The sequence below is a fragment of the Pelobates fuscus genome, chromosome 13, assembly GCF_036172605.1.
Source record: "Pelobates fuscus isolate aPelFus1 chromosome 13, aPelFus1.pri, whole genome shotgun sequence".
In the NCBI taxonomy this organism is placed as follows: Eukaryota; Metazoa; Chordata; class Amphibia; order Anura; family Pelobatidae; genus Pelobates; species Pelobates fuscus.
Genome location: NC_086329.1, coordinates 78566953 through 78586291, shown reverse-complemented (window position 1 = coordinate 78586291; position 19339 = coordinate 78566953). Strand labels below are relative to the sequence as shown.

General features: G+C 43.4%; 1 protein-coding gene across 2 annotated transcripts in view; it reads left to right on the top strand.

The window, feature by feature from the left end:
* The window catches only part of SLC24A4 (solute carrier family 24 member 4), a 188043-nt gene extending 169757 nt beyond the window's left edge, over positions 1-18286 (top strand). For both annotated transcript variants that reach the window (XM_063440501.1, XM_063440500.1), the window contains exons 14-17: positions 2172-2286; positions 4838-4950; positions 7531-7596; positions 17443-18286. In XM_063440501.1, coding sequence (XP_063296571.1) covers positions 2172-2286; positions 4838-4950; positions 7531-7596; positions 17443-17595 — 447 coding nt within the window. In that variant the 3' untranslated portion in view covers positions 17596-18286. The remainder of the gene's footprint in view (positions 1-2171; positions 2287-4837; positions 4951-7530; positions 7597-17442) is intronic.
* Positions 18287-19339: the final 1053 nt, after the last annotated feature.

Genomic DNA, 19339 nt, shown 5'->3' with positions numbered 1-19339 from the left:
AATCTTGTTGGATGTGATGTTTAGTTTTGTTTTTAACATGTGCTAAATATATTCGAAAAAGCAATGGAGATCACAGCTCAGTCCAGGCAGAACCATGTTACACATTGCACTGGCATCCTCCTCGCTTTGATGGCTGATTAGTGCAAAAAGGAGAGCTTATTACAATGATTGAAGGAGAGATATTTTCAGTCTTCACAAATACATATTTAGTAAATACAGGGTATAAATAAACGTAATAGTAACACCTAATCCTATGGCACAGATTGTCCATTATTAGGGGTATAACCAAGTAATAACCACTGGGCCCCGATGCAAAATGCGCCGGAGTAGGATTTGAGAGGTGGCTGAGTGTATTTGGTGACTGGATTTGACTGTATGTCATTGCATATTTGGGTCTGGAAAAATATACTTGTGTATGAGTGTTGGCTGAGTGTTATTTTGGAGCTGACTGAATGTGATTGTGTTTGAGGGCTGGCTGAGTGTGATTGTCTAAGAGTTATTGTGTGACATTTGCCTGAGAGGGTGTGGATTTTAGTTGAGTGTGAGGGCTGCCTGAGTGGGTTATGTTTCAGAGGCTAGGTGAGTGTGATTGTGTGTTTTAGCCTGATTTTTTTTGTGGGGAAGCTGTCTGAGTGTGTGTTTGTGTGTGAATTTGACCAAGTGTGATTCTGCATGGGGTTTGGTTGTGTGATTGTGTTGAGAGACTGGCTAAGTGTGATTGCATTTGAGGACTGGATTAGTGTGATTGTGTGTGGCTGGCCGAGTGTCATTTGTGATTGGGGTAGCTGAATATAAATGTGTGTGAAGGCTAGCTGATTGTGATTTGGTGTATGTATTTGGGGCAGGGGAGGGGGGGGAAGAGTCTGATGCAAAGTTTATCTCGTCCTGGCACTATAGGTTCCTACTGTGCCCCCTTCCGCAGTGCTGAAGCGGTTACAACCCCTTCAGTCACTTAACTGAATCCAGTGCCAATGACCCTCACAAAAAATGGGTTGCAATTGGGGTCTCAGTGTAGCCTTGGCCATCCCTTGACAAGCAGAACTCAGAGCCTGGCTACCATAGTGACCTTTCGCAGTTGCAACCCTGATAGATCTGCCAAAGTCCTATACAAATAAAAGAAAACGTATTGCTGGCTGAGGTCAACAAGTACACAAATATGGTTAGACAGCATCTCTTGGTTTGCAGAGATCAGAGTAGTTGGTAAACAGGGCTGAGTCAATAACCAGAAATGCGCTGAATCACAATAAAGCGCTCTTGGATAACTGAGACCACGACAGGACAAGGAGGAGTGATCAGAATGGTCTTAACCCCTTAAGGACACATGACGTGTGTGACACGTCATTATTCCATTTTATTCCAGAAGTTTGGTCCTTAAGGGGTTAAATAACCCCAGAGTGGCTGCCATTGGCTTATGCCAGTTACGACACTGAAGTGATCAGAATGGCCTTAAATAACCCCAGAGTGGCTGCCATTGGCTTATGCCAGTTACGACACTGATGTTGCTAAATTGAAACGGATTGGTGCTGATTGTAAAGTGTAGTGGAAAGACGCCAGAATGATGCACGGTTTCAACTTGAGCACAGCAGCATCCTGAAGGTGCAAGGGTCATGACATTCTGCAAGTCTGCTCAGGAAAATACTATTACAAGCAATTTCTAAAAACTGCAATAAAAACAGAAAAAATAGCACTGGCAGCTGTAACTTCACTGCAAAAATTAAAAACTTTTTTAATTCGATGTTTGACAGGGGTGATAAAATCATCAAGGGAATCACCTGCCAGGGACCCATTTGGTCCTAGATTATGCCAATATGAAAAATTCTGATATTTATCTGCACTTATTCTGCTCAGTTCATATAAAAAAGCATTTTAGAAATACTTAATTTTTTAGGTCACTTTTACTGTTATATCTGTCCACCTGGTGTGTAAACGGATGTCAGAATGCTGACTATTCTGAATTCGTTGTAAGCCCGGGGGTATTCCGCAGACGTTCAATAGGCTAATAGTTCTTTCAACACCATTTTATTTTTTCTTCTTTGTTCTCTTCATCTCTATAAATAGACTGACGCTTGTCTCTTTTGATGTTGCGGTGATTCAGGAAATCACTGTGGTTTGCGTATAATCATGTAAAAGGCACTAATCTGCACTCATTTTTCTGTTTTCTACCGAAACAGGTAACAGTTATTGGTTACACACTGGGGATTCCTGATGTCATCATGGGCATCACATTTCTGGCTGCGGGCACTAGTGTTCCTGACTGCATGGCTAGTTTAATAGTCGCAAGGCAAGGTACGGTAGCTGCTAAAATAAGCATAATAAAAGGACTAACTCAATCTTGTGCATAATAAGCAATACTGGCTGTGGGGCCTGCAATATGTGAATCTTAAAGGGACACTATAGTCTGTATAATAACTACAGCTTATTGTATTTGTTCTGGTCTGGTGAGTATACTCATTCCCTTCAGGTTTTTTGCAGTAATCAAATTTTTGTCAGAGAAAATGCAGTGTTTACATTACAACCTAGGGATAATTCCAGTGGACACTCCTCAACTGGTTTCTAGAGGTGCTTCCTGGGGCAGTTCTGCACACTGTGCAGCACTAACATTCAGTGTCTCCACCCTCTGCAAGGAGACACTGAACTTTCCTCATATAGATGCATTGATTCAATGCATCTCTGAGGAGATGCTGATTGGCCAGGGATTGTGCTGGCTCGGCCCCTGATCTGCCTCCTTGACAGTCTCAACCAATCCAATACTTTCCTATGGGAACGAATTGTGATTGGCTTTTAATCAACACTTCAGCTGATGTCAGCCAAGCAGGCAGATCAGGAGCATAGCCAGCAGCAGCAGACTGCAATAAATGTAGGATTTTACTAAATTTAGGAAAGGCAGTGGGGCTAAGATGGTGTTTTTAACACTACATGGTCAGGAGTACATGTTTGTGTTCCTGACCCTATAGTGTTCCTTTAAAAAGACCTACAATGTCTGTAAAGCCTGCAGGCGCTCGGGAATGACCTTTGCCTGGGGTGTTACTGCCTGCAGACATTTTACACTAGGAGCTTGTGCTTCTCTCTTTCTTTGTCTTTTTCTGAGCATATTGCCTAAGAAGATTAACAAGGGGTCACAAGAATATGATCCAAGCCTGTATCATGAGACTTATGTCCTTGTGAGTTAAACCAGTACCATTATATTCCATATCCCAGTGCTATACGTTTTTACGTTATATAGTTTCTATTTTTTCTCCCATTTTCTATAGTTAATACTCCTGTTCCCGATTAAGGAGAGATGTTTCTAGTATACACCATTACTGCCCACTAGGTAGATCCCCAGATGCTGGAGAACAACTCACATGATGCTTTGTCAGGCATGCAAAGCGTCATGGTTGTTGGTTTTACCACATCTGGGGATGTACCTATCGGGCAGCCCTGGTATACACCATGACACTCCACTCTATAGCTTGGTGGTTGTTTATCTTCCCTCAATATTTATCTTGTGCATGTTTGAGGTGGGTTAGATACCCACTAGAGTGTAGTAGCTGAATTTTATTGCTGTTGTGTGTGTGTGTGTGTGTGTGTGTGTGTGTGTATTAAATACACAGTGTAATGGCTTTTGAACACACAGATCACTTTGTGGAATTTTTCTGCTTTACTTGGTATAACGTTATTAATAAAATTAAGTATATGTTTAGGGCGGGGCCTGACAGCCGACGAGGATAGTCGCATTGTGCTGGAGCTCCTCTGGAAAATCCACTCACTTAGCCTGAAACTGCATATTACTAGTATTTTTTTTTTTTGTGGCTAAAAGCTTGTCTTTAACCTGGAGGAACACTCTGCCTATTATTTGGTACTTCTATGCCTGCAGTCAGTGGATACAGCCTGTGACAGACTCCCTTACGACCCACAGCTGCATTCGAGGACGGGGAGGCGGGCGATCCTTAGCATTGATTGGGAGCTTACCAACTTTGTGCCCTCCCCCCCCCCCCCTTTTTGGATCGGTGGGGGATATCAAGGTCCCCACTGGTGTAGTGGAGCAATCACCACATTGAGATCCCCAGCTTACTTTCAAAATGACAATTTGAGGCCTAGTAGCCCAGCTGACCCCCTCTTTTCCTCCTTAATATAGTAAAATCTTAATTTTATTCTTGTCTGCTGATGCTGGCTCTGTCCCTGATCTGCCTACTTAGCTTACATCATCAGAAGTGAAGATTTTACCCAATCACAGTGCTTTCAAATAGGAAAGCATTGGATTGGCTGAGATTGTCAATTCTGATGATCTCATGCAAAGAGGCTGACTGGAGGTGGAGCCCAACAGCACCATACCCAATCAGCATTTCCTCATAGAGATGCATTGAATCAATGCATCTCTATATGGAAAGTTCAGTGTCTCCTTGCAGAGGGTGGAGACACTGGATGTCCAACACTGCCCCAGAAAGTACATCTAGTAGCCATTTTCTCTGAAAATACAGTGTTTTTACTGCAAAAAGCCTCCAGATATTGACTATGCTCACCAGAACAAATAGTCGTTCTGGTGACTATAGTGTCCCTTTAACAAAAACAAAAAACTTACACTTTGTATTCAAGCATTTGTTAATATGTAAAAAAAATCTGGGTGACTCATCTACATAAATACACATTCATTATTTCATCGACAAAACCCACATTACCTCTTCCACATTGCATCCTATATAGGCCAAGAACTGTAAGGATCTTATCTTTATATAATTTGTTCACACGATTATAATGTCACTTGTAAAGTGATGAGTGCACATGTTGGCACTCTGCATTTAGAACGTTGCCTGTGCCCAGTTCCTTTATGGTACTAACATTTTGTTTCTTTCTCCAGGTCTTGGGGATATGGCAGTTTCCAATACCATAGGAAGCAATGTTTTTGACATTCTTGTCGGCCTTGGTGTACCATGGGGATTACAGACAATGGTTATTAACTGGGGATCGAGTGTAAGTGTTTCTAATATTCTGAGTACCAGATAATGTGATAACATTTTAAGGAAAAACCAAATATTCATTGCCCGTCTATTAAATTAAGGGGGAACAAAACTTGCATATTTAATATTAAATGCATGGTGTTAGATACTCCCGTTAAATCAACGTAATACCATAAACGTACAAGTGCCCTTTATGAACCCCTCAATTCTAATTGGCGTCAATATAGTGAACTGTAGTACCCATATCCATAACTTAGAATTTGACAGATTTTGCCTAGATCTTCTGGGTTTAGCAGTTGGTTGCTGGAGAATTTGAAACTCTTCATCTCTGGACTTGTTGTAAGTGACGTGTGATACTAACCAATTACAAGAAACCCATACTTGTAAAAGCAAACTACGCTTATTGTAGGGGTAGTGTGACTCCGCTCTTTCTGTTTCCTTCAGAACAAATCTCTGTACAAAGGCACTAACAAAGTTCAGAGGAATGCTAAGATGCCTGGTACATTTTATATACTGTATTTACTCAAAGCTAATGCGGACCTCAATCTTTTAAATCTGGAAGCTGAATTCCTGACGAATGTATTGCACATTTATTAAGATACTACTATGCATTGTGCTGCAGTGAAAATGTTTATTGCCAAATACCATAGTAAGATTGATGGTATTTAAATTTTAGTGTTACAAGTTGAGTCTATTCTTTCTTAAGCCCTCTTTTAGGAACGAAATTTGCCTGTGTGAATTAGCCAGTACATTAAAGGGAAACTCCAGTGCCAGGAAAAATATTTGTTTTCCTGGCACTGGAGGGTCCCTCTCCCTCTCACCCCCCAATCCCCGGTTACTGAAGGGGTGAAAACCCCTTCAGTCACTTACCTCAGGCAGCGACATGTCCCACGTCGCTGCCTGCTCCTCCCCCGCCGCTCCTCCTTCTTCCTCCGTCGGCCGGTAGGCGAGACTGATATAGCTTACCTTACGAGCATATTTTTTTGAACATTGCAGCAGTAAAAAAATCATAGTGTTGGGGTGTGTGGCTTGGATGCATACTGGATGGTTGCAGATACAATGAGCTCCAGACCAATATTGCATTAAAAGCGACTTTAACCCCTTAAGGACCAAACTTCTGGAATAAAAGAGAATCATGACATGTCACACATGTCATGTGTCCTTAAGGGTGAAAAATCCCTAAAACTGGACTTTCCCACACTGGTACCCTCACCTGGCACCTTCTGGGCAAAGGCCTGGTGTACACTCGGTGGGAAAAGTGGACGATCTCTCCGCCTGTGGTTGCCTGGGCTTTCTTCTCTGTGCATCCTCAGAGCCCCGTAATCCCCCCTTCTAAGCCGGTGGGAGTTATCCCAGCCTCCACCAAGCAAATACTGTGTCGCTCCTGAGTGAATCCTGTGAAGGCGCCTTACACGTGGCCTGTCCTGTCCTAGATGGCCGACAGCACAGCTATTGCTGCTCAAAAATGGGGAACAGAATTTTCTGCATTGTTTGAAGCCACGTGTCAGCGGTTCTGGAAGGGCTGGGAAGACCGGAGAAAGCAATTTACATTGACCACGTTTCCAGCGCAGGGAACCAGGTTTTGTATAACCATCTGCAACCCACACACCGGAGTGCAGCAACACCACCTGGGACACGTAGGCTTCCCTCTAATGAAGTTGGTCTGTGGACGTTTGGAGCTGGTTCCCGATCTCGCCTGGGGTTGCAGTGATGACGCCCCAGTAAGACCGAATTCCCTAACGCACCTGCCTGGATGCAGCTTGGCAGATACAGGTGTGGGCTGAGTGGACTGTGTGCAGCTGACCCGCATATACACTTACTCAGTTACCGCTGTTTGTTCTTTTCCCAAGCTACTGTTTGCAGCATAATTACAGTTTGCCTGTCCTATGCATCCTCACTTAAAGCACTACTGTCTTGAGCTTAGGGATTCATCTACTTGGTAGCTTTCTCCTCATATTTTTCCCTTGTGCAGTCAGAATGTGCTTAGTAGAATTATAATTTATATCCTATTTATATTGTTTTCAATTTATTTTAAAATAGTGCAATTCCCTTACGTGCCATGCCTATGTATCAATATGTACACTATTATTATTTATATAGCGCCATTAGATTCCGTAGCGCTGTACTATTGAAAGCTTGTTGTCAATGCTGTCGTGGCATCACAAGCATGTCTGGAAATTCTTGCACTGCAAAAATAAAGAATGTAAAAATAAAAGAAACCCTAGTGTTGTGGAACATGTTTGTTTAATGTTTAAACGTTTAATAAAAAATGAACTTCCCTAATCCATTTCCCTGGGGTTTTGAGTGTTAAACATTGGGTAGTATACTTACAAATACATAAAATAAGAGTAAATGGAAAACGAGAAAAAAACATTTGTACCATTTGTCAAACTCTGTTTCATACAAACTTCTGTTATTTTAAAAAAGAAATAATGTAACACAGCGACACTGTTTTGCCAAAACAAAACCAGCTCGTAGGTATTGATGTTTTTCCTTGATTTCTGTTGCATGATACTCCCTATTAATAATTTATAAATATCGGTTTTATAGTTGATCCTGATTTTGTGCATTTTTCTTTTTTTTTTTTTTTTAGGTGAAGATTAACAGCAAAGGCTTGGTGTATTCTGTAATACTGTTGTTGGCATCGGTGGCCCTTACAGTAAGTACTATAGGGTATTAGTATATTATGAAAGCTTGTATTCAGAGCATATATGAACAATAAGACGGGAAACATTGAATAGTGTGGATAGATAACATGGAAACATTGAATGTGATGACAGACCAGAACCATTTGGCCCATCTAGTCTGCCCAATTTTCTAACACTTTTTCATTAGTCCCTGGCCTCATCTTATAGTTAGGATAGCCTAAAGCCTATCCCACGCATGCTTAAAGTCCTTTACTGTGTTAACCTCTACCACTTCAGCTGGAAGGCTATTCTATGCATCCACTACCCTCTCAGTAAAGTAATACTTCCTGATATTATTTTTAAACCTTTGCCCCTCTACTTTAAGACTGTCATCTTGTTCTTTTAAATATTGTCTCCTCCTTTACTGTGTTGATTCCCTTTATGTATTTAAATGTTTCTATCATATCCCCCCCTGTCTCGTCTTTCCTCCAAGCTATACATGTTAAGATCCTTTAACCTTTCCTGGAAAGTTTTATCCTGCAATCCATGAACCAGTTTAGTTGCCCTTCTCTGTAGCAGTATCAATATCCTTCTGAAGATATGGTCTCCAGTACTGTGTACAGTACTCCAAGTGAGGTCTCACCAGTGTTCTGTACAATGGCATGAGCACTTCCCTCTTTCTACTGCTATTACCTCTCCCTGTAAAACCGAGCAGTCTGCTATCATTTCCTGTTGCTCTATTACATCGTCTGCCTACCTTTATCATCTGAAATAATTATCCCTAAATCCCTTTCCTCAGATGTTAATAACACACACTGTATTAATAAGTCTCACCCCTAGTGGTTACCGTATATACTAGAGTATAAGCCGAGTTTTTCAGCACATTTTTTGTGCTAAAAAACCCCAACTCGGCTTATACTCGAGTCAATAGTCTGTATTATGGCAATTTGCATTGCCATAATACAGACAGGGGCTGTGGGGGCTGCAGAGAGCGTTACTTACCTGTCCTGCAGCTCCTGTCAGCTCCCTTCTCCTCCGCGCCGTCAGTTCAGCACCTCGGTCAGCTCCCAGTGTAAATCTCGCGAGAGCCGCGGCTCTCGCGAGACTTACACTGGGAGCTGACAGAAGAGCTGAACGGACGGCGCGGAGGAGGAGAGAGCTGACAGGAGCTGCAGGACAGGTAAGTTACAGCTCTGCCAGCCCCCCTCACCCTCCCACTGAACTGCCAATGCTGGACCACCAGGGAAGGAGAGCCCCCCTCCCTGCCATGTATCAAGCAGGGAGGGGGGACGAAAAAAAATAATTAGTAATAATAAAAAAATTATAATAATTAAATAATAAATAATAATACAATAATAATAATAATTAAATTAAATAAATAAAAATAATAAATAATAATAAAAAAAATTAAAATAATAAAAAAATTAAAATAAAAAATTGCCCACCCCCCACCAAGGCTCTGCAACACACACACACACACACACACACACACACACTGCATTCATACACACACACACTGCACTCATACACACACACACACACACACACACACTGCATTCATACACACACACTGCACTCATACACACACACTGCACTCATACACTGCACTCATACACACACACTGCACTCATACACACGCTGCACTCATACACACGCTGCACTCATACATACGCTGCACTCAGGGGCGTATTTGCCGCGAGGCAAACAAGGCATTTGCCTTGGGCGGCATTTTCCAGGGGGCGGCAAAAAAAGCCGCCCCCAAACGCCCAGGGCAAATGCCTTGTTAGCCTTGCGGCTAACAGACATCCTGGGCTGGTGGCTGCTGGGCTGGTTGCTGGGCGGGCGGGCGGCTGGCGAGGGAGCTCTTCCTCTGAGCTGTCTGCTCAGCTCCCTCGCGCGCCGCAGAGTGAGGCTGGGAGCCGGAATATGACGTCATATTCCGGCTCCGCCTCCCAGCCTCACTCTGCGGCGCGCGAGGGAGCTGAGCAGACAGCTCAGAGGAAGAGCTCCCTCGCCAGCCGCCCGCCCGCCCAGCAACCAGCCCAGCAGCCCGACCGGCAGCCCCACTAGACCCCAGGGAGAGGGAGAACCCCCCCAGCATTCCCAAAGGTAAGGAGGCTGGGGGGGTAAATTAAAAAAAAAATGAGTTAATGTGAGTGAGTGTGTCTGTTAGTGTGTGTGAGTGTGTCTGACTGTGTATGTCTGTTAGTGTGTGTGAGTGTGTCTGTTAGTGTGTGTGAGTGTGTCTGTTAGTGAGTGTGAGAGTGTGTGTGAGTGTGTCTGACTGTGTGTGTCTGTTAGTGTGTGTGAGTGTGTCTGTTAGTGTGTGTGTGTGTCTGTTAGTGTGTGTCTGTTAGTGAGTGTGAGAGTGTGTCTGTTAGAGTGTGTGTGTGTGTCTGTTAGTGTGTGTATGTCAGTGTGTGTGAGTGTGTCTGTTAGTGAGTGTGTGAGTGTGTCTGTTAGCAGCTAACAGACACACTCACTAACAGACACTCACACACACTGACATACACACACTAACAGACACACTCACTAACAGACACACTCACTAACAGACACACTCACTAACAGACACACTCACTAACAGACACACTCACTAACAGACACACTCACTAACAGACACACTCACTAACAGACACACTCACTAACAGACACACTCACACACAGACACACTCACACACAGACACACTCACACACAGACACACTCATACACTCACACACACACACACACACTGACAGATACGCATCCATTAACTAACAGTTAGCTAATGGATGCGTATCTGTCAGTGTGTGTGTATTTAGAAGGCGGGGGAAGGGTTGGGTGGGGGTGGCGGGGGGGGGGGTGGGGGTGAGGGGGGCGCCTGAGTTTTGTCCTGCCTAGGGCAGCACAAAACCAGGATACACCCCTGGCTGCACTCATACACACACGCTGCACTCATACACACACGCTGCACTCATACACACACGCTGCATTCATACACTCACACTGCATTCATACACTCACACTGCATTCATACACACACGCTGCACTCATACACACGCTGCACTCATACACACGCTGCACTCATACACACGCTGCATTCATACACTCACACTGCATTCATACACACACACTGCATTCATTATACACACACTGTAAATAAATATTCAATTAATATATTTTTTTTAGGATCTAATTTTATTTAGAAATTTACCAGTAGCTGCTGCATTTCTCACCCTAGTCTTATACTCGAGTCAATACGTTTTCCCAGTTTTTTTGGGTAAAATTAGGGGCCTCGGCTTATATTCGGGTCGGCTTATACTCGAGTATATACGGTATGTTTATTTAAGTGTAAAATGCCCACTAATTTTCTCTTTAAAACTGGTAAGAAAAATATATCCACCCTTGCATTCACTCACATTGAGCCTTCATACTGACAGCCACTCCATACAAATACATATCTGCAATCACACAGTAACATAGCTACCGGAGTTACTTTCCATATACAAAAATACACCCTGGCATTCTCACATTAAGCTCGATTGAACTCCTGCACCACATACACCTCTTGGCAGCACATGAAAATGCCTATATTCACACACATACATGCAATATACTCAAATACAAACACCCATTGATGCAGATGTATGCATGCATATTGGATGTCTGGACACCCAAGACAAAATTTAGCACTGTAGTTCCATACTGCTGTCAGTCTGTTCCTGTTAGGCATGTGCATGGGGAAAATTTTCGGTTCGGCATTCCGAAATTCGGCACTTCAACACTTCGGGAACTTAGGCACTTCAACACTTCGGGAACTTAGGCACTTCAACACTTCGGGAACTTAGGCACTTCAACACTTCGGGAACTTAGGCACTTCGACACTTCGGGAACTTAGGAACTTCGACACTTCGGAAATTCGGCAACTTCGACACTTTGGGACTTCTCTTGCAGCCGCTTAGTAGATAACTCCCTAATTCCCACGGTATTAGGGAGTTATCTACCAAAAGGCTGAAAGACCTAAATTGGTCTTTCAGCCAAATTTACTAATACTAAGTAAAAATTACTTAGTATTAGTAAATTTTGCCCCTACTCGCTATACCGCGAGTAGGGGCATGCAGGGCCGGCGCGTCCATAAGGCGGCACAGGCGGCCGCCTTAGGGCGCACGGGCTCCGGGGGCGCAAGATTTCAGTGACCGGCAGGAGGGTAGCTCTCCCTCCTGCCGGGCCACAATCTCGGCCCCCGGTGACAGCGTGTGCGTCTGTGAGTGACAGCGTGTGCGTCTGTGAGTGACAGCATGTGCGTCTGTGAGTGACAGCGTGTGCGTCTGTGAGTGACAGTGTGTGCGTCTGTGAGTGACAGTGTGTGCGTCTGTGAGTGACAGTGTGTGCGTCTGTGAGTGACAGTGTGTGCGTCTGTGAGTGACAGTGTGTGTGTCTGTGAGTGACAGTGTGAGTGACAGTGTGTGTGTCTGTGAGTGACAGTGTGTGTCTGTGAGTGACAGTGTGCGTCTGTGAGTGACAGTGTGCGTCTGTGAGTGACAGTGTGCGTCTGTGAGTGACAGTGTGCGTCTGTGAGTGACAGTGTGCGTCTGTGAGTGACAGTGTGCGTCTGTGAGTGACAGTGTGCGTCTGTGAGTGACAGTGTGCGTCTGTGAGTGACAGTGTGCGTCTGTGAGTGACAGTGTGCGTCTGTGAGTGACAGTGTGCGTCTGTGTCTGTGAGTGACAGTGTGCGTCTGTGAGTGACAGAGCGTGTGCGTCTGTGAGTGACAGAGCGTGTGCGTCTGTGAGTGACAGAGCGTGTGCGTCTGTGAGTGACAGCGTGTGCGTCTGTGTTTGACAGCGTGTGCGTCTGTGTGTGACAGAGTGTGCGTCTGTGTGTGACAGTGTGTGCGTCTGTGAGTGACAGTGTGTGCGTCTGTGAGTGACAGTGTGTGCGTCTGTGAGTGACAGTGTGTGCGTCTGTGAGTGACAGTGTGTGCGTCTGTGAGTGACAGTGTGTGCGTCTGTGAGTGACAGTGTGTGCGTCTGTGAGTGACAGTGTGTGCGTGTGTGAGTGACAGTGTGTGCGTGTGTGAGTGACAGTGTGTGCGTGTGTGAGTGCGTGTGAGTGTATGAGTGTCTGTCAGTGTATGATGAGTGTGTTTGTCAAATCAGTGAGAGTATGTTTGTCATTGAGTCTGTGTGTGACTATAAGTGTGTCTGTCAATGAGTCTGTGTCTGTCAGTGACGTCTGTGTGTTTGTCATTGAGTGTGTGACTTTCAGTGTGTACAGAGTGGAGCGGAGCGCGGTACAGGAGCTTCTGTTTCCTGTACCTGGCCAGACTGACAGGAGGTGCTCACAGAGAGAGCACTCCCTGTCAGTTCGGCCGGGTACAGAAAACTGAAGCTCCTGTATCGCGCTCCGCTCCGCTCCACTCTGTACACACTGACACACCAGGAAGGGGAGTGTGACCACTAAAGGGGTGTGGGGTGCACCAAGGGACAGGGAGGGAATGGGAGAGAAACACCAAGAGACAGGGAAAAGAGGGGGGAGGGGAGAAGAACACTAAGGGACAGGGAAGGGACCCTTAATGGTCGGGGAGGGGAGAGGGGCTGGTTAAGAGGCACATAGGTGAAGATGTTTTTTGGGGGGGATGGGGGGGCGGAAAAATGCATCTTCGCCTATGTACCTAAAAATCCAAGCACCGGCCCTGGGGGCATGTCTAGTAAACAGTGAGCTGCTCACTGTTAAAAAAAAATAATTAAAAAAATAGGGTCCCCCTTCCCTAAAGTAGAATAATGGGGGGGGACCTAATGTCCTCCCCCCTAGCCCCCACCCCTGAGCGGCGGTTGGGGGCCCTAAATACTAATAAGGGGGGGTCCTAATGTCCTCCCCCCTGGCCCCCACCCTTGAGCGGCGAGTGGGGGCCCTAAATACCAATAGGGGGGGACCTATTGTCCTCCCCCCGCCCTCACCCCTGAGCGGCGGGTGGGGGCCCTAAAAAAAAAAATGTTCCCCCCCAGGTGACTTGGGGTCCCAAAACCCCTAGTCACTCCCTCCTCCCCCCAAAAAAATATTTCCCTACCTACCCCCCCTCACCTTAAAAATAATGAGGGGGGGGGACCTTTAACTAAGTACCTGTAAACAAAAAAACTTACCATTCAATGTTTTCTTTCTTTAAAATCTTATTTTTTCAGCCCCAAGAAAGGCCAAATAAAAAACCATAATAACCGACGCAAATAAAAAAAAAAAAAATCCATGTTCACCCGGCGAGGGCTCTGGGCAGACGGAGCTCTGCAGGGCGGGGGAAGGCTTATAAAGCCTTGCCCCGCCCTTCAATTAGGCTCAGAGCACTCTGATTGGTGGGTTTAAGCCATCCAATCAGAGTGCTCTGACAGGTAAATGAAGAGACTGACATGTAAGTCTCTACATTTACCTGTCACAGCACTCTGGTTGATTTGAAATCCACCAATCAGAGTGCTCTGTGTCATTTTACATAGCGTGGAAAGTTCTTTGGAATGGATTAAGTAAACAATCAGAGTGTTTTGAGTCAAATTACACAGCGTGGGAAAATTCCAAAGAACTTTCCCACGCTGTGTAAAATGACACAGAGCACTCTGATTGGTGGATTTCAAACCAACCAATCAGAGTGCTGTGACAGGTAAATGTAGAGACTTACCTGTCAGCCTCTTCATTTACCTGTCAGAGCACTCTGATTGGATGGCTTAAACCCACCAATCAGAGTGCTCTGAGCCTAATTGCAGGGCGGGGCAAGGTTTTATAAGCCTTTCCCTGCCCTGCAGAGCTCAGTCTGCCCGGAGCCCTTGCCGGGTGAACATGGATTTTTTCTTTTTTAATTGCGTCGGTTATTATGGTTTTTTATTTGGCCTTTTTTGGGGGCTGAAACAAGAAGATTTTAGAAGAAAGAAAACATTGAAAGGTAAGTTCAGTTTTTTTTACAGGTACTTAGTTAAAGGTCCCCACCTCATTATTTTTAGGATGAGGTGGGTAGGTACGGGGATAATTTTATTTTGGGGGGGAGGGGGTGACTAGGGGTTTGGGGACCCCCCCTTATTCCAATTTAGGGCCCCCACCCACCACTCAGGGGTGGGGGCCAGGGGGGAGGACATTAGGTCCCCCCCTTATTTTACTGTAGGGCTCCCACCCACCGCTCAGGGGTGGGGGCCAGGGGGGAGGACATTAGGTCCCCTCCTTATTATAATTTAGGGCCCCCACCCACCACTCGGGTGGGGGCCAGGGGGGAGGACATTAGGTCACCCCTTATTTTACTGTAGGGCCCCCACCCAACGCTCAGGGGTGGGGGCCAGGGGGGAGGACATTAGGTCCCCCCCTTATTAGTATTTAGGGCCCCCACCCACCGCTCAGGGGTGGGGGCCAGGGGGGGAGGACATTAGGTGTCCCCCCTTATTATAATTTAGGGCCCCCACCCACCGCTGAGGGGTGGGGGCCAGGGGGGAGGACATTAGGTCCCCCCCCTTATTTTACTGTAGGGCCCCCACCCACCGCTCAGGGGTGGGGGCCAGGGGGGAGGACAATATGTCCCCCCTCATTATTTTACATTAGGGCCCCCACCCGCCGCTCAGGGGTGGGGGCTCGGGAGGGGGGACCTCTGTTTTTTTGTTTTTGTTTTTTTTTTAACAGTGAGCAGCTACAGGCTGCTCACTGTTTAAAAGACATGCCCCTACTCGCGGTATAGCGAGTAGGGGCATAATATATAAATTTGGCTGAAAGACCAATTTAGGTCTTTCAGCTTTTTAGTAGATAACTTCCTAATTCCCACGGTATTAGGGAGCTATCTACTTATTCATTCCTGTCATTACATTGACTGGCCAAGTAACTTACATTTTATATGAATGTATGTTACTTGATTGTTGTAAGTGTTGCAAATGCTTACAGCTGAATCCTGGCTACGTTTGTATACTTTTTATTTAAAATTGTATACAATGTAACATTCTTCTTTCACTGGGTAAGTATATTAGTACTTAGGCAATACTGTGCTTTGGAACTTCTGCAACTTCGGCACTTCGACACTTTGGTACTTCGACACTTTGGAACTTCGGTAATTTCGGGACATCGGCAATTTGGAGATTCGGAAGTACCCGAATGTCCGAATTACCCGAAATTCGTCCGATTTCATATTCGGACCGAAACGAATTGCACATGTCTAGTTCCTGTCTATATTTATTATTAAGCGTCTTGCTGTAAACCTGGAGTATGAGATGATATTCCTGATATTCTGGGAAATCCTGCCTGCAGGTAAGGATAAAGTTTTATCAAGTGTCCCTATAGCAGGACTGAGCAGGAAAGTCTAATTTGCATCAGCTACGTAGCCTAAATTCTCAGTGGCTAAGATGACTCTTCATGGTCAGTTTTTATATTTTTATCATTATTGCTACTAGTAGTTTATCGACTAGTTATCACAAGTCAAGTCTCTCTCAAGCAGTCTGATGTTCCTCTTTTTCTACTCCACATGGTTTCTGTTTTTTTTGTGCAGAGACAAAAACTGGACTAGTCGCCATTAAGGTGCAAAATAATTTCACAAACTGCAATATATTTACAGTGGCACCCCAATATGAATATATAAAGTCATTTATCTTTGAATCAAATGTTTTATTCTTTGCAAAATTATATCCAAATATTGTTAACAAAAAGAAAAAATTAACACAGGTCTTGAGTAAATAGTTTATTTTATAAGATAGACAGAATAGTAGACTGACACAAATATTAAAGAGAGAAAAATCCGTCCTAGACACGCAGGGCTTGGGTCAATTAAGCATGCTGTAATTAACATTAATTAATAAATAATTCAAATAAGCACAATGTTATAATAATGAATGAATAGCAGTTCTTATATTTTCAGAACAAGTCGGTCTGCTCTTAGAATGTAAAATTGAAGAACAATTACGAAACATAGCGGAAGATAAACTCTGTGTGAAGTAAAGTGTGTATTTTTTTTCTAAGAATCTGGCGGATTCAAGTGTCACCTAAGTACACACTTCAGTCGTGAGAAGAATTCTTACAAAAAATATTCTCTCAAGGCTTTTTGTAGTTTAGAAACATTTTTGCGGAAAGTCAAACTCAGAATAGATTGCAGTGTATGAAATATTATTGTATGGATAACTGGAAAAAGGTACTATAGAGGAAACAAACCAAATCATTTATTTTCACTGTATTTTTAATGTACTGATCCTCAGAAGCAGACTGTTTTGTGTTCTTTCTATTATGCTTTGTTGCTTCAAGCCTTGATTCATTTTTACATTTTAATGGAGACCCTTTTTAATCATTTGTTTTAAATACATATATTTGTTACTTTTTACTGTAAGAGTTTTTATTTTGTTGTTATACACATGGTAGAGGTTGAGCAAAGCCACTCTAATAAATAAATATCAAACTTGTTATATTAGGAGTAAGGGCATGAGACATGTATGCAGTACTGATCGATTAACTCCTAAATGACAGTGAATTGAGCAGTGAAATTGCAGGGGAATGATCTATACACTAAAACTGCTTTATTTAGCTAAAGTAATGTAGGTGACTATAGTGTCCCTTTAAACAGAACTTGCAATAAAGAAAGCCTAAATAGGGCTCTCTTTACAGGAAGTGTTTATGGAAGGCTGTGCAAGTCACATGCAGGGAGGTGTGACTAGGGTTCATAAACAAAGGGATTTAACTCCTAAATGGCAGAGGATTGAGCAGTGAGGCTGCAGGGGCATGTTCTATACACCAAAACTGCTTCATTAAGCTAAAGTTGTTCAGGTGACTATAGTGTCCCTTTAAATTACAATTAATTTTTTGTTCTACTCTGAATTTCGGAAATTGTGGATGGTGGTGTGAACTGTGGCATTTGTGTTTATGCACATTGAATTATATGTCCTGCTTTCTTCTTTTGCAGGTGGCTGGTATCCATTTCAATAAGTGGCAACTTGACCGGAGGTTTGGTTTCTACGTCCTTGTCCTTTACGCTATCTTCTTGTGTTTTTCCGTATTAATAGAGTTCAATGTGTTTACTTTTGTCAACTTACCAATGTGCCGCGATGACTTTTGATGTCACCGACCGCAGGTCAAAGTTGAGAAAGCATCAGTGTTCCCAGTATTAATGGGGCACCGGAGATGTCTTGTCTCCTCTCTCTCTCTCTCTCTGCCGACTTGATGGAAGCTCCAAAACTTGCTGCACAATTTGGACAGATCCACAAGAATGTAGAGGCGATTCTAACCCCTCTCAGTACTGAAAGGGCAGGCAACACATTGACCTTTTCCCTAAAGTTCTCACGGGGTAGCCTACTATCTTCCAAAGGTGTCTAGGTGTGAACTGGCTGCACTTCTACAAAAACTGTCTCAATCCGCAATAGCTTAAGGCAGCCGAAAACGCAGCCTCGTTATACTGGTTTACATGAAATGGAATATAATCTCGGATTTTGCAACCACAGTGTGGACCTCTATTTTTGTTCTTCCAATGTATGCATGAACCCCTATAAATGCAGATCTTTGAGACATTTCAGCAATGTTTAGATGGCTTGGGCATTGTCCGCTTTCTTGAGATCTACCGAACTAGTATTATCATTCCGAACCTGGAATGGAGATCAATTCACTTTTGAATATTTAATATAAAAAAATCTGTTTGTGAAATGGGAGAACTATATCATCACTCTTTGAAACTGTATTTTTTCTCCACTTATGTCTGCAAGCCTCAGAGGAACTGTCCAATAGACTTGATACTTTGCAAAATAAAAAAAATAAAAAAATAAAATGAAAAGCACGTTTTTTTTTAATACTTAAAAAAAATCTTCCAGTATTTAAAAGAAGAAATTAATATATACAAAGATATTTAAGATACCAGTAAATCTATTTGTATTTGTGCTTGTATTAAAGAATATTTGATAAGTTTATATCTATATATATTATTAATTTTATTTTTATTTTCTTTCCAAATGCACAGCTTTACTCATTGGATAAGAGACTTATAATAGACTGAGTCATCCATTAATGTAATTTCTGATTGGTCCAGGAAGGATATTTAAATGTCAAGTTTTTCTGCTGATGCCATTTGCAATCCCAGACAGCATTAGGAGTTCTCTAGCTAACCTGTACAGTGTACATTTCCTGCTTTTCATGTGAACAGCATAGATTTAAAAGCACAACATTAAATCAATTGTCCTGGAATATTAGGGCAAAATAGTTGAGCTGGAGATAAAAAGTCGAATTTTTCAAAATGGAATCCCTCAATTTTCTGCAAATCCTGGTTTAGTAGTAAATTTGGATATCACAATCTATTCTATGTTATTTGAAATGTACCCCAGTCTAATGTTCTTTAAAATGTTCAATTGTTATTTAAATATTGCACTTTCTTTCAGAGAATCTACAGGCAGTATTGGTTAGTTTTGTAGTTCATTCCAACGTGTCTGAACTTGGGGCAGCTTCAGAGCCCAAATGCGTGAGTTGCACGGATTCTAAAAGGTGGGCACATCCATCCACACAAACACAGATAAGCATATTTCCAAATATGAATACAGTGACCATAACCTACACACAGTCAGGCATGCAGCTTCTGCTATGACACTGGCACTGATGCCCTAATACGACAAATCAATATATGATTTATGTATGACAAATCAATGATTTATATATGACAAATCAATTAAATGCCCCTTTTACCCTGTTTGTATAGTAGGCTTAATAACTAGAGGCTCTGACTACAATTTCGATACAGGCATTAGGGGACAGAGTGGGGGGTAAAACCTTAGTCAATAATCCCAGTCAGATGTAAATCCCCCGGGTCCACCAATGATCTG